Source organism: Salvia splendens, chromosome 1 (assembly GCF_004379255.2).
Source record: "Salvia splendens isolate huo1 chromosome 1, SspV2, whole genome shotgun sequence".
NCBI lineage: Eukaryota > Viridiplantae > Streptophyta > Magnoliopsida > Lamiales > Lamiaceae > Salvia > Salvia splendens.
Window position 1 is genome coordinate 1,702,024 of NC_056032.1, and position 16,342 is coordinate 1,718,365.

The window sequence follows — 16,342 nt, forward strand, 5'->3', positions numbered from 1 at the left end:
CCATATCTTGGACAATGACACTTTTCCTTACTCTTGTAAAAACATAGAGAATGTCTCAGTTGTCACTAAGCCGTAAAATGTCTAGCTTCGCCACTATATGACAATGTTCTACTTGATACAAAGTAACAAAATGGTTACATAATTTCCTTTTTCTCTGGTCAGAAGAAATAGTCAGATACAGAGTCCTCGAATGTCTTCCCTTCTACCAAATAAAAAGAGGTTGGATACCTGTTCTAGGATGACATTCTACTCGGAACATGTTCAAAATTGAATGCATCCCAGATAATTGTAAGAGAAAGGCACACTTGGTAAATCTAAGAAAAAAATATATAAATAAAGATGTATCAATTCAAGACATGCTCATGACTTCTTAGGTCTCCCTCTCCTACCCGAACCTCTTCCTCCAGCACTTGCAGTCTCAGATGCAGCACGGCCCCTCCCGCGACCCCTGCCTCTCTTCGCCGAAGCAGATCTGCCCCTCCCTCTGGCTGAGCTCTTCCCACGTCCATGTTCTGCTTCACCGTTTAGTGAATCACTGTCATCGCTCTCGTACTCACTGTTATCCTCATCCTCAGAAGAACTTTCATTCTTCCTCTTTTTCGAATTTGGAGGCTTTTTTGCAGTACTCTTCTTTGAAGCTTTCTCAACCACGTCGGCTCCATTATCAGTTGGTTCAATTACTGCAGAGCATTTAGAAAGTTGTGCATGGTCAAAGCAAGTCAAAACAGTTTTCGCCGGGCAAAAAAACATACTGAAAACATAAGCTAGAGCACTGCGCATCTCATTTTTGAATCGGTGCTCATGGAAATTCTGAAAATGGTTCATAGGTTTTGAATTAATTTTTAGTAAGTGTTTTGAACTATACCTTCTGCAGCTTTACCATCATGCACTTCAAGCTATCGAGAAACATGAAAGAAAAATCAGATAACCTTCAACAGTTCAAATAACTTTAGCAGGTGAGTATCTCAAAAATTAATACCTCTTCAATTCTTGCAGCATCTTTAGTTCTATCAACCACCACCAGAGAAAGGGCAAATCCACAGGCAACACTACAGAGAATTATGCACAAAATCAGTGTCTATACAGAGATAGATACCAAGTCTGAATTCATAATATTGGCACTACTAACCTAATAACATGCATTCCCTCTAGGATGTCCACTTTCTTTGGAATCGCTGATGATCTGCAAAGAGCAAAAGAAACACATATCCTCAAAATTTTGTATTTGTCTACATAATCATAGACCCAGGTATGAAGTTATGGGTTTCTCAAAAGAATATGTATGAACTATGAAGTTATTGAAATCAATGTGCATGTGCAAATGTGGTATGCAAACTTTAAACTTTAAAAAACCAAGTACTTTTGGCCATTAGGTCCATATCCCAGTTCTCCAGATTGCGCATGACCCCAGCTAATACATGAAGAATCAGCCCCAACAAAGTGGTGCATATTGCCTGAATCCATGCAGCGCAGGTTCCAGCCACTGAGAAAGAAGTTAGCTGGTCAATACTCAATCAATTGGCATATAGAGTAAGAATATAATCTGTTTAGTGCAGGATTTGTGACATTTATGTTCGCATCAGTTACAAGAACATCAGTAATGAGCAAGCAAGGTCCCTTGCTTGGTTTGGGAGATTAGTTAAACTATTTCCTTGTTTTTTACTCAATAGTCAGAAAAGAGATCATATATAGACCTCAAATCCATGAGAGGCTTTGGGTACATCCAGTCATCCCCACTGTTCTTGATCTTGCCCCACATGTAAAGCTGCCCACCTCCTGCAAATATAGTATTTTTCTCAAATTTCTTTCTTCTGTCAAAATTAGTTTACATCTCAGAAGATCAACTTACACAGGCTATAAATCAATAAGAGTAAATTCTAATTCGGGTACGAGACAACAAATCCACAGCAGACAAACTTGAGAGAACTCTGGAATATTCATACCACAGTCCAGCATGAATTTAGACCCTCACATCTGGCACTTAGTGTTAATATTTTAACAACCAAGGCACTTGAGAGTTGAGACTAAGGCTAAAAGGTTTTCTTTGTACAAGGTTCAAGTCAAGTTCAACATCACCAGCAGCCAGACAGTCTATCCAAGTGCTAAGCTACTCTAGTGTCTAGCCCCTTGCTACTTTAACAGCATCACAACATACTCATCAAAACTGATAAAGGGAAGCAGCATAAAAGTTCAATAACAATTGTTGATATTATTAGCAATACCAATCAATGAAGTGAAGATCCAATAGCCAAGTAAAGCTTACATATGTACCCCAAAAAGACAATATACCTTCCAACTCTACTAACAATATTATGTCCCAATTCATATCAATCAGAAACATACTTAAAAGAATGCAAATAAAGATAAGCAGCAAACCCAGAATACAATGGTGAAAGCTGCAGCTAGAAGGTGGTAAATCCTACCGGCTGTACATGCAGAGTTGGCAGAACCTGCTGAAACAATTGCATTTGGAGGTAAAATATTATGCCTTGTGAAAACATCAACAATACGTGGAGCCCATTCATCCTTCTGCTCTCTATGCCCAAGTCTGTCATTGGCAGGAATAAAACTCAGCCCATAATGATGAAGAAGGTAACAGCAGAGAACATAACCAATGAGCCAAAACAATTACATTACCTTCCATAACCACCAAAGCCCCACCTAATCATTTGCCACAATAGGAAAATCAAAGAAACACAAAGTAAATCAAGTGTTCTCGATTAAATGATGATCAGTTAAAGTTTTTAGAATAATCTTTACCATGCAATAATGCTAACTTACGTGTAAACATGACCATCCTTAGTAACGGCCACTGAGATAAAATAAACAAACAGGACTTAAATACCAGAACATTGTAAGAAATATAGTGGACTAGAACAATACATACGTTAGGCAGTTAACGGTTTGAATACCTGTATGATTAGTTCCACAAGCAGCTTTTACAATAGTCTCTCCAGAAAGAGAGGCTATAGCTCTAGGCCTGGGTTGAGCTTCATAAGCAAGCCTCACAGAGCTGTCCTTGGTATTATACTGTCAATGCAAAGCTTGTCTTGTTAGTACTTGGATAAATGGAACATCAATTGACATGAGTACAAAAATAAATAACACGTTACAACTCTTCCACTGGGCTTACCTCATTGTTTGAACCATGCCCTAACTGTCCATATTGTGGAAGACCAACAGTCCTTGTAGATCAAAAACAATAAAAAATCAGCAGTTGAACAGACAGAAATCGAACAGCAATTCTAGATATGCAAAAAAAGATAAGGTACATAAACCATACATAATAGAAGATCCTTCAACGGAAGTGAGCCACACTGTGAATTCACCCCCACAAACAGCACTTTTGACTTCAGTTACTTGACAACGAACCGGAAGTATCTCAGACTCTGCAAAGAAAGAATAAGTATTAGCAATATGCAGTAAATCCAATCCAACAAAACTCTCTTACTCTTATCAAATATATGCGGAAAGCAAATTTGCTTGTAGAATTCAAAAGGGAGGTCAAACAGCAAGGATGTTAATGGTCAGGGTATTGACTAACAACTAAAGCAAGTGGTAATGGAAATCATATCACAAGTTAAAAATTTTCCCATGGTAGTATACAGTTCTTTTGCAATTATGTAGTGCATGATCACAGTTAACACCAATAAGATCAAAAATATTAAACATAGATCTGCAAGATAAATATGTGAATACATTCTACTTTAAGTTTCTAACATATTTGAACTGCTTTAATTAGTATTTGGGAACTATACCGTGACAATCAATGGATAAAAACATACACCAGAGACTATAAACAGCATAATAAAATATTAAAATTGACTAACAATTATATAGGAGGATAGGGTAGTAAATTTAGGATGTTTTTATCCATTATGCTCACCATTTTTAGTGGAACCTGAACCAAGTTGTCCATGCTTATTCCAACCAAATGCAAATGAGAGACCATCTTCAGTCACTACCACGGAATGACTCCTACCAGCCCCTGCTCTAACAATGTTATGCCTGAAAATTGTGAACATATGTTAAACAGTTATAGTCTGGCTTGCGATAAACAAGTCACTATGTAACAACTGGAAAAAAACGGGATTGAACTAAACATGAACACGGTCTGTTTTCTTGCACTGATGAAGAAATAACTCTAATACATCTGTTCTTTTAGTGGTACATTTTGAACATAAGTAGACAATTCCAAAGGAATAAAAAATCAATTGACCATGAGGTAAAAGAAAGTAACAGACTTGGACAATTGCGAAACAATTGTCGGCCTATCTCGCTGAATGTAATCACCATGACCAAGCTGCCCTTTCTGCACACTTAGCAAAACATAACAGAGAAGCACATGAGAAAACATAAAAAAAAATCATCAAAAAACTAAAACTCGAGATAACACAACAAACATGCCTCATTGCGACCCCAAGTGTAACAGCGCCCATTCACATCCAGCGCCACACAGTGGCAAGATACTACATTACACAAAAAAACATGAATCAATAACAAAATTCACAACCGCAAACTGGAAATTTCAGAAACTGAACCAACCAAAGCACTAAATAGATATGTATTTACCGCAGCCAGAGGCAACAAATCGAATATCCACCCCCATAAGCGGGCGCAGCCTCGTCGGGGAGGCCAAATTCTCCTCCGGCGTGGTCCTGCGGCGGCCCATTGCCTCCCATGACGTGGTTCCGCAAAAGAGCAGCTCCCCTCCCTTCACCGCCTCCTCCACCACCTTATTCTCCCCCTCCGCTGCCGCCATTTCCCGCCAATCCTACTCAACCGCCCAAAATTAAATTCAAAAAACAAAGAGCCAGCAAATACAATCAGGAAACTGAAATTGATTAAATCGGTAGATAGGGTTGCAGGAAGGGGCGACAAAAAGGGAGAAGAAGAGAAGCAACACAATAAAGATTTGAAATTTGAAAACCCTACCACGACTCCCACTAGTAGTAATTTTAATTAGGAGAGAGAATGGAAATGGGATTTTACTGTTGTGTTTTGCGGTTTCCGAGAATGATGAAGTTACTTTATTGGTAACATCATTTTTTTATTTTATTTAGATTTCTGTTTTTGGCTTTATTTGTTCCCGCGTTATAAAATTTCATTGCTCATTTCCTTTTCTATTTTGTTCTGGCCGTTAAATTACGTAAATTAGAAAAATGTTAAATTTACTTCTATAACCTTTTAATTATTACAACAAATGAATTTATAATTAAATTTAATTAAGAAAATGTCATAATTATATTCTCAAATTCAAAATTTAAAATATGACCAAATAGAGCAGTTATCACTATTTGGTAGTTGGGTAGTAGGTTGAAGGTTGAACAATAAATAAGTGCAAAACTTTAATACATAAATTCATCAATAATTGAGACTACATCTAAATCTTTAACATAATCGCGTTAGCAAATCTTGAAGGTTGAAGACGAAAAGTCGTCTTACACTCTGACGATTTTGGAGTAAGACACTGATCCTTAATGTAGAGCATCAAAGTGAAGCCCATCACAAACCATATGATGTTGTATAGAAAATAAATTTAGCAAAATGAAAAAATATACTTATCATAATAAGGAATTGTTCAACAAGTACAATACAACAAAATGGCATTGCCAAAAATTACTATCACATTAAGAACATGGATCAGTATTCAGTCACACAGGGAGATGCTAACCTACCTACAATAGAAATTCACCTAACTTGTGTGTGCCTTCTTCTCAATGCTTGACTTGCTTAGAACAACAACACCGATTACGATTAGCACAGCACCTGCAAACCACTGTAGTAATTTGCTAGCATTATGGAAGAGGCTAGAGTGATAGAAAATTTGAGCTAAAAAACATTTCAGCTGGTTTAAAGAAAATGCTTGTGCCACAAATCTTAATGCTAATTTATGGCGAATTAACAGATGCACAAGTATATCTATGTTTTCCACGAGTCATATTCGTGTGCAGATTGAAAGATAGAACGTGGGGGGAAACATTATGTATCCCGGAAAGATGGTTCTCGACTCTATTTTCTTCATTTGAACTAAAATAGGACCAAATTTTGCAGTGTTTAGTCCATTTCCGTATTTGAGAAATGAAAACATCTGGGTACAACTTGGTAGATAGCATACAAGCCTTCGACAGCCAGTTTAATAACTAAGCCACTGTTTTCCTAAACATATAATTCAATTACTGAAAGAACTTTATAGGGAGAAAAAATTGGTTAAATATAAAGAAAAATTAATCAGATAATCCAGAAAACTTGATAACAAGAGATCTGTGAAAACCATAATAGCAGCATGTGTTCAAATGTTATTTTCAATCAACAAGATTTTATCCATGAATTTTAGTGAAGTTAGCCTTTGTGACACAGTTCTTACATGGCCGTGGAGGACTGTAAAGCTCCAGTTAGTAAGGAATTAATGTAACAGCTTTTCAACATATATTGCTAATGTAACTCTATAAAGTTTAAATCATCAGACTGCACTCGGAAGACCAGGCACATTTGTCAATTAGCAATTGATAAGAAACAGCTTAGTGAAAGCTTGTAACTGAATGAAAAACATTACCTTAAGAGGTAGTGACTCGTTGAAGAGAATATATCCAGACATCCCAGAAGTCAGAAAGTTTGTTGCAAAGTTTGTCACCGTAGCTTGTAAAGCCGACAGAGACTTCATGCTATTAACATAGCATCCCCACATTATGACATTGAAAAGCACGACCAGCGCATATTTCAACTACAATATTTTACTACATATCAAGTAGAGATAGTAGCGATAACTATAGACAAAACATATGATCAATAAACTGAAGACAAACAACCAGCCGATGGATGAACCAAACTGCAATTCAATAGTGTTCAATTAACATAAGATCATCAAACCAATTACTTAATGACATTTTAGGGTCTGATGAGATAAGAAGCCATGTGAAGAATACTTTGTTTTATCAATGCAATCATACCACACATCACTGTCTTAACTCCTAAACAATATAATGGGAAGCATAATCCAACTAACTGGAAATCTATCCGTATTGCATAACTATCATATCTATCGAAGCAAGTGACAAGTACAGATAATTATGGCAGTAAAGTTTACCACCAAAATTAATACTATGAATCTACAAAGACAAGAAGTTAGTGGTGCATTTTCACTAACTTCAAATCACATTAACAATCGTGTATTAGTATGCATTTCACATCTTTTTCTTACAATTCCAACATCATCGATAGTACATTGCATCTTAAAATTCCATATCTTCCATGGATTAACAATAAAGTATTTTTTTATAAAGAATCTTCACCAAGATTCTCATGCAAAGAATGTCAATATATAATGACAACTGAAAATTCGTACACTTCCTATAATATAAACAGCCACAGTAAATAAAATTGTTTGATCCAAAACCATTCATTTTAACTTATGGTCGTTACCAATATATTCAGTACCAGAATTATCAAAGATTTGAATAAACTTCACATTGATATTAGAACACCATAAATTCATCACAATTCAAACAAAACCACCAGAAATTTCCCCATGCTAAAACGTTCTACTTTATAAAAATGGATAAAGAACACACTCACGCACTAATCAACAAATCGATTCGAACTACCAATCCATTAGTTGGAAGGGAAATATCACACCAACATCCAACATGCCGCACTTCTTCACCCCATAAACAAAGCTCTTTTAAAAAAGTATTATTACCAAATTAAGCAATAAAACACTCGCACAAGCCATACTCGACTATTCATCTATTTGTCGAAGAGAAGCATCGTATCCCCATAGCATGAAAAGGGGGCAACTATAATTGCAAAAAAAAAAAAAAAAATATATCACCACCAACCATAAACTGTTTGAGTGCATCTATTTTTGAGCCATCTAACTCTCTTTCTAACAGAGCCTTTGAGCTTGCCTTCAACAGAGTAAAATTTGTAGCTTGCAACCCTTCTCTTCCTCATTAAAGCTCCAGCATAAAAAATCTCTTTCAACTACAGACCAATTGGCAATTGCAACACTACATAAAATTATGCTACACTTGCGAAGGGTGTTCAATCAAACAGATAAATTATGCTATTCGAGAACACGAATTGCAATCGGATATCTAAATCGTGGAATCCGCTGCTTATTCCGTCGAAGTTCAATCCGGCATGGATGAATTATTTAATGGATCTTGAGATCATAAGATGGGTGAATTTACCTGGGATGAAAAGAATTTAGCAGAAATGGCGGCAAGAGCAGCGTTGAAACCGGCAGAAATCGCCCACGCATACCCTTTCTTCCTTTCGCTTTGCATCTCGGATGTTGTTGGGAGATACCCAGGCTAATCATTTTTCCAGTATAATAAAGTATTTTTATAAAACTCTATTCACTTTTATAAAATTTGAAATACATAGTATTATGAAGATTTAAATATTGGGCCATTGTTTTGTTGAGTTGGTATATGTAAAATTTTGGTTATAAAATTCATAATGGTATAAATGTGTATTAATATGTTGATGTAGAAGAATAAATGATATAGTTCTAAGCTTCATAAACTAAAAAAAAATATGAACTCATCTCTCCTTTCTCTATAGTTACTTGTTTATCATTGCCTCCATATAGGTGTTTTCGTCTGGCAACTCAGCTTTAATTTTTCTCTTGGCTGAATGGAACAATTATAATTTTATTTAATTTCGTGACGCGTTATTCAAATATTTAAAGATTGGGATAAATCATAAATTTCTCCAAATATTTATATTGTTAGAGCATCCACAATGGTTGGTTGCAAACGCATTCCGACATGATAGGATGACGGGGAAGCGAGTGGGGTTGTTATGCCACTCTGCCTTCCTCGGCCAATGAGATCTGTGCGTGTTGTCGTGTGAGTGGGCGTGTTCAGCCAAAAAATTAATTTGTTACAAAGAATTTGAAAATTTTATTTTCGAATTTCGAAATATCTACCTTGCTACAATAAACCCATTACATTTATGTTACTCGATGGATTTATACCTATTTCTCTCGTGTACTGCTGCCACCCACAAGATACTCCAACATTATATAGTTGAACACATTTGGGAAAATTTTGGTCCAATGAAGAACTATTACACTTTCGATTATGCATTTTATCGCTTCCAATAAAGTGTAATATAGGATTTCAAGTGCGTAGGTATCTTTCGGCTTCCAACAAAATGTAATAATAGGATTTTAATGAATTTAAAATTCCAGTTCAATTGTGATAGAAAAAAATTACTCCATGTAATATTAAATGGAAAAAATGATAAAATGATAACAAAAAATATGAGATTTATGAATATTTAAGGAAATGAATGATCGGTTGTGTGTGTTGTTTCAGTGTTTCTTATGCAATAAATGGGGTAAAAGTTGTTATAGGAGTATAACCTATCAATAGTGAAGCGAATGAACTATTATAATGGCATCGTTGTGAATGATCTTATTCATTCGGCTTATTCTAAAATGTTGATTTTGTGACTTTAAGGTGATTGACAATGAGGGTGATGTTGTTTCATTTTGACTCAAAATTAAATATCATATACTACTACTATTTATTAATTTGCCCAACACTTGATCTATGAAAAGGTAATTAACTTGTAACGTGCACAAGTTAATATAGAGGTCACTTTTTGTACCCAATAAAAAACTATGGTGATTGACAATGAGAGTAATGTTGTCTATTGATCCTCACAGCTTTCCCATTGAAATCCCATCTAGTTTTTGCAAGCAAATTTTCTTTTCATGTTACAAATCGTTTGAGATAATGACATTGAAGAGTTACCGTTTCGAAAAACATGACATACTTGGTCAATCGTATGTGGTTTTAAGATATGTTGGTTAGTATGCTAAGCATATAATTAAAAAGTAATTCGATACAGTACTAATATAAAGAGCAAAACTAATTGAATTAATATAAAAAATGAGAAAAAAATGGTTGAATGCATTGGCATGGCATCTTCTGTTAAGCATATTTTATGTGGCAAAATAGTTGTCATCACCACCTGTTGATATACTCTACAAAGTCTCCTCCACTGGGGTTTGCAGATGGGAAGAGAACTTTGATGTGTTTGATTGGTGCATTCCTAAGGGCATCCACAATTGGATGGATGTCCCGGTGGACATCTCGACGGACTTCCCAAAAACACCTCATGCCACGTCATAAGAATATCCCACTGCACTGCCACGTCATAAGGACATCCCACTACACAATGGCGGACATCCAGGCGGACATCCACAAAAAACAATAAAAAAAAATCGAGACGTCCGTCGTGTCAACGCAATGACGGACGTCCCGGGAAGCAGCGGAACTCCGGTGTCCGCAGCGGACGTCCGTATCCGTAAGCATGCTGCCTAATGGCGGACGTCCGCCGGGACATCCGCCATCGTGGATGCTCTAAGATATGTGTGACAAGTTACCTCAAAATACTTAACATACTACATTTTATATTGCAATTAGTATGATAAGTAATATTAGTAGTATGTTGTAACTAGAAACATGATCTGCTTTTAAACTAGCTTTGGAAATAGGGATGATTTGTGTAATTTCTTTTTCAGCATATTTTGGAGAATATTGAAAGAGTTAGCAAAACAGTTACATCATGTTGCAAATATTAAAAAATGGCCAACTTTTTCTTAAGGTATTGTTTTTGCTCTTAATTTGTGATTTTAGAAGTTGATGACTGTGTATGATGGTTAGTTTTAGCGCAACTCATAACTAAGAATATGGCTGCAAATTTGAATAATAATCTATTGATATAGATGACTCTAAATTTCCAATATATATACGGGTGACCTTTTTGTTTATATGCCCCCTTATTATATTTAATCTAATTTCAGCCAATTATTAATTTCTCCTTTAATATATATTGGGAGAAAAATTAAAGGGATCACAAATTATGCTTCTCTAGTCGAATATTGCATCACCCTATCAATAATGTCCCATAATGTTAAACTATATACTCAAATATTGTCTCACATGATTAATAATTTATTATAATGCTCCATCAATATTTCAACTTATAATTCCTCATTCTTATTTGACCCCATTAAAACTATTGACGACAGTGCCGTTATTTGACTATAAATCAGTCTTGCTTCTCAGTTTCTATAATTGGGGAAGGGAGACGGTGGAATAGAAATACATGTGAAAATTCAAAATTAATTTAATTATTGAATAATCACAAGTATAACCCTTTAAAATATAAAAATGAGTATATACATTTGTCTATATATAATAAAGTTTGTTCGTTTCTGCATAGGATCTACAATCGCATGTTATAGTAATTAATCATAAAGAGGTGATGACAAAGAAAGTCCACAGAAGCAAGACATATTTCTTTATGTCCCCTAAAAATAAGAAATATGTGGCAGGAAATTTTGTATATAGTGAGCTTAATTTAGATCTATGCTTAGCACATATTCTTTGCATGATTCCGACCTATTGTGCCCAAACCCAGTAATAATAAGACATATTTGGATCGACAGTCGATAAATCAGCTAATATTAAAGCAACAGAATCTGAATTCTTGCTGGAACTACCTATCTCCAAATTGTTTCCTAATATTAGTTAAACATATATTCACCTCTTTAATCTCGTGACATGTAAGAATATTTATATTCTTATGTGACCTATGTGTCTATCGGTTTAATTATAAAGATTAAGTTCATATTAAAATATGGGATTCTAATATAAAAGGCGATACTGTGATGGATCGGTTTTGATTAGTGAATTAGAATCCGGGTGTATTGATAACCCTACCCTCTCTTACCTCTAATTATGATATTATAATATATATATAATTATATATATGCGAAAAGAAACATGTATATATATAATTATTATATATATAAATAAATGTATGTGCTAACTTTCATGTAAATATATGTGTATGTTAACGAGGAGTCTGTGCATATATCTTAATGCATGAAACGTGACGACAGTTGAGTATATATATTATACTAATTGGTTTAGTTAGTAAATCAAGATATTAAATAATGAACAGTCACGTCTGTTCTTTATAGATGTCGGTGATGCATGGAAGATTATATGCGAACAGACGCAACTTTTAGTGAAGAGTTGTGTAGTGCCTATATATATGGATGTTTCGTTCATTACAAAACACACCAGAAAGGAAATACACAATACACATTAACAGTTATATGCACAGAAATACACAGTCACGATATTTTATATATATATACTTTCAGTTCTTATATATATATACATATAGTAAAAGTTGTTGATTCTTTATCCATCAAAGAATCATTGAAGTCTTAAGGTCAAAGAGAGGAAAACGTCAATAGCAGCTTAAGGGGAAACATCAAATAGTGGATCCAACCCTACATCAAATTAATAAGCATGGATGGAGGTTGGTGATCTATCTCCACTTTATAGTGTGTTAATATGGTTGAATTAATTCAAATCTAGAATGTGATTTCGGTATAGAGATTAGAAAAGAATGGCTAACAGTTGGTATCAGAGCCAATCTAGATTTGGTTAATTCACCATTTATGTGTTTTTCAAAATCGAAATCTAAATGGAATTAATTTTCGATTTTGGTTAAATTTGCTTTCGCTTATGTGTTGGGTATTGTTTTATGAAATGATAAAACAAATATAATATTTTCTACCCATCAAAGATTTTAATATTTAAATGATATATGACTTGTTAATCACCAAAGTGGTCTTGTTATATTGCATTTAATTATTGAGCATGATGAATGTTAGTTAATTGATCATGATTAAAGAGATGCTATAAATGACATTAAAGTTTGATTGATCAATTATATTATTATTTATATACTTGGAGATCACCCAAAGGTGGATCATTGTATACATTTAATAATACGAAAGGGATTAATCATGTCTACTTGTGTCTTATGTAGTATGTATACCCAAAGGCAACATGCTTATTTGATATATGTATGATTTGATTAATTATTAAAGAAATTTTTTAGCATCGTTGAAAGTATGTGTATTTTAAGTATTGCCCAAAGGTTACTTGAATGCATGTTATTTAAAGTATTACAGTTATCTGAATCGGTGTTTAAAGTTCAAAGCACTAATTGTAAGCATGTATAAATGTTGCAGCTTCATCTAATATATATGCATCTGCAAACTCCGTCGTAAAGTTCAATGGGCAGAACTATGGTGAATGGTCAGAACAGATCCGGTTTTCACTGGGTGTTATGTCACTTGACCATGCCATACTTACGGAAGATGAGCCTGCAGCCATTACGGAAGAAAGCTCCGAAACGGATAAGTCTCGATATGAGACTTGGGAGCGCTCTAACAGGCTAAGTCTCAATCTTATGAGGATGACGATGGCAGAAAGTTTCAAGCCATCTATGCCTAAGACAGAGAGTGCAAGGGAATTTATTGAAAAGATAAAGGAGTGTTCACAATCGGAATTGGCCGACAAGTCAATTGTGGGGAGCCTAATGAGTGAGCTCACTACAAGAAAGTTTGACTGGTCTAAACCGATTCACGATCATGTAACACACATGTCAAACTTGGCAGCAAGGCTCACGACCTTAGGAATGGAGGTTCATGAACAGTTCTTGGTTCAATTCATCATAAACTCTCTTCCTATTGAATTTGGCCAGTTCCAGGTGAATTATAACACCATAAAAGATAATGGGACCTTAAAGAACTAAAGGCCATGTTAGTTCAAGAGGAAGGGAGACTAAAGAAGATGGGTGACCAAGTTGTGAATCTAATGGGTCATGGAGGAGCAAGCACCAGTAAGGTAAATGCAAGTAAAAAGGATAAACGTAAAGAGTCTTCTTTTCCTAAAGGCCCCGAAAAGAAGATCCAAAGGAAAGGAAGTGTTTCTTCTGTAGAGAACCGGGACACTTCAAGAAGGATTGTCCAAAAAGGAAGGCATGGTTCGATAAGAAAGGTAAACATAATAGTTTCGTTTGCTTTGAGTCAAATCTTATTGAAGTGCCTAATAATACTTGGTGGTTAGATTCTGGTGCTACTACTCATGTGTCTCACATTGAAGAACAGGGATTCAGTACGATCCAACCTATAAAAGGAAGTGAACAATACTTGTTCATGGGGAACAGGATGAAGGCACAAATTAAAGGCGTCGGGACCTATAGACTGATCTTGGACACGGGATGTCATATAGATCTTAAGGAATGTCTCTATGTACCAGATTGTGCTAGAAATCTTGTATCTGTTAGTAGGTTGGATAGATTAGGATTTAAAATCAAGTTTGTAAATAGTGTATTTACATTGTACAGAAATGATTACTTCTATGGAAGTGGTACTTTGTTTGATTCACTCTACAGTTTCAATCTTGATGCAAAGTTTTCTGAATCATTGTTTAATGTTGAAAGTAGAGGCATAAAACGTAGTGTGTCAAGTGAAAATTCGGCTTTCTTGTGGCATCAAAGACTAGGTCACATATCCAAGGAAAGGATGATGAGGTTGGTAAAGAATGATATTCTTCCTCAATTGGATTTTAGTGATCTAGATATGTGTATAGATTGCATAAAGGGGAAGCAAACTAAACACATAGTAAAGAAACAAGCCACAAGAAGTTCTCAACTTCTTGAATTAATTCATACTGATATTTGTGGTCCGTTTGATGCACCTTCGTGGGATGGTAGAAATTATTTTATACACTTTTATTGATGATTTCTCACGGTATGGTTACATATATCTATTGCGTGAAAAGGCTGAATCCGTGAATGTCTTAAAGATATTCATAGATGAAGTAGAAAGACAACTAGATAGAAAAGTTAAAGTGGTGAGATCAGATAGAGGTGGTGAATTCTACGGAAAGTTCAATGAATCTGGACAATGTCCGGGTCCATTTGCAAAGTACCTCGAAGAAAGTAAGGGCATTTGTGCACAATATACAATGCCCGGTACTCCGCAACAAAATGGTGTAGCGGAAAGGCGGAATCGTACTCTTTTGGATATGGTTAGATGCATGTTAAGTGGGTGTAATTTACCTCTTTCGTTGTGGATTTATGCATTAAAGACTGCAACGTATATGCTTAATCGGGTTCCTAGTAAGGCAGTTCCAAAGACACCTTTCGAACTGTGGACGGGAAGGAAACCGAGTTTAAGGCATTTACGTATTTGGGGTTGCCCCGCAGAAGTAAAGTTGTATAATCCGCATGAAAAGAAGCTGGATTTAAAGACGGTCAGTGGATATTTCATTGGCTATCCAGATAAGTCGAAAGGATATACATTCTATTGTCCTAACCATAGTACGAGGATAGTTGAGACGGGTAATGCTAGGTTCATTGAAATTAGTGGGAGTGATGAACCTCGTAAAGTGGACTTCAATGAAGTTCAAGAAAAGATTGTTCATCCACCTTTTTGTTGCACCTAAGATTGTTGTTCCTGTTGAACAACATGAAGTGCATAACCCACCTGTTGAAATTGAAGATGAACCAGTCATAGTTCAAGAACGGAATGATGAACCAATAGAGCCTTTAAGGCGATCAGTAAGGGAACGACGATCGGCCATATCGGATGACTATGTGGTATATTCCGTTGAAAGTGAATGTGACTTGAGCATTGATAAAGATCCTATCTCATTCCAACAAGCCATGGAAAGTGACAATTCTGAAAATTGGTTAAATGCAACAAAGGATGAGATGAAATCCATGAGAGATAACAATGTTTGGAACTTAGTAGAATTGCCTACGGGTTTTAAAGCCATTGGTTGTAAATGGATCTTTAAAACAAAACGTGATTCGAAAGGTAACATTGAAAGGTACAAGGCTCGCCTTGTTGCCAAAGGATTCACTCAAAAGGATGGCATTGACTACAAAGAAACCTTCTCTCCAGTTTCAAAGAAGGATTCTTTAAGAGTTGTATTGGCTTTGGTGGCTCATTATGACTTGGAGCTTCACCAAATGGATGTAAAGACGGCCTTCCTAAATGGAGTACTTGAAGAGGAAGTATACATGAAACAACCCGAAGGATTCATGATAGAAGGACAAGAAGGCTTAGTATGTAAGTTGAGAAAATCAATATATGGACTCAAACAAGCTTCCAGACAATGGTATATAAATTTAATGATATCATTGTTTCATATGGCTTTGTAGAGATCATCGTTGATAGATGTATCTACATTAAAATCAATGGGAGCAAGTTTATCATATTGGTCCTATATGTTGATGATATTTTGCTAGCCGCAAATGACATGAGTTTACTACATGATGTAAAGAAGTATCTCTCTTTAAACTTCGAAATGAAGGATATGGGTGAGGCATCTTATGTGATCGGAATAGAGATATTCCGGGATAGATCACAAGGATTGTTAAGTCTGTCTCAGAAAGGCTATATCAATAAAGTTTTAGAGAGATTATAGAATGGATAAATGCTCCG

At 35.4% G+C, this 16,342-nt stretch overlaps 2 protein-coding genes across 3 annotated transcripts; both read right to left on the reverse strand.

Moving 5' to 3' along the window:
- Window positions 1-134: 134 nt before the first annotated feature.
- On the reverse strand, window positions 135-4,995 carry LOC121807372 (protein RCC2 homolog). 2 transcript variants are annotated; one of them, XM_042207596.1, is made up of 17 exons: window positions 4,936-4,995; window positions 4,573-4,774; window positions 4,408-4,469; window positions 4,245-4,312; window positions 3,887-4,008; window positions 3,284-3,389; window positions 3,134-3,185; window positions 2,913-3,030; window positions 2,782-2,812; window positions 2,638-2,661; window positions 2,424-2,548; window positions 1,695-1,776; window positions 1,361-1,483; window positions 1,130-1,183; window positions 980-1,049; window positions 866-896; window positions 135-680 (listed from the first exon to the last, which is right to left on the reverse strand). In XM_042207596.1, the coding sequence occupies exons 2-17, from the start codon at window positions 4,760-4,762 to the stop codon at window positions 361-363; spliced, it is 1,578 nt and encodes a 525-aa protein (XP_042063530.1). In that variant the 5' UTR covers window positions 4,763-4,774; window positions 4,936-4,995; the 3' UTR covers window positions 135-360. The 2 variants fall into 2 exon arrangements, with proteins under 2 accessions (XP_042063530.1, XP_042063523.1); XM_042207589.1 differs by lacking the exon at window positions 4,936-4,995 and having other exon boundaries at window positions 4,573-4,926.
- Window positions 4,996-5,538: 543 nt separating this feature from the next.
- On the reverse strand, window positions 5,539-8,339 carry LOC121793508. The gene is made up of 3 exons (XM_042191530.1): window positions 8,193-8,339; window positions 6,557-6,724; window positions 5,539-5,779 (listed from the first exon to the last, which is right to left on the reverse strand). The coding sequence occupies exons 1-3, from the start codon at window positions 8,286-8,288 to the stop codon at window positions 5,696-5,698; spliced, it is 348 nt and encodes a 115-aa protein (XP_042047464.1). The 5' UTR covers window positions 8,289-8,339; the 3' UTR covers window positions 5,539-5,695.
- Window positions 8,340-16,342: the final 8,003 nt, after the last annotated feature.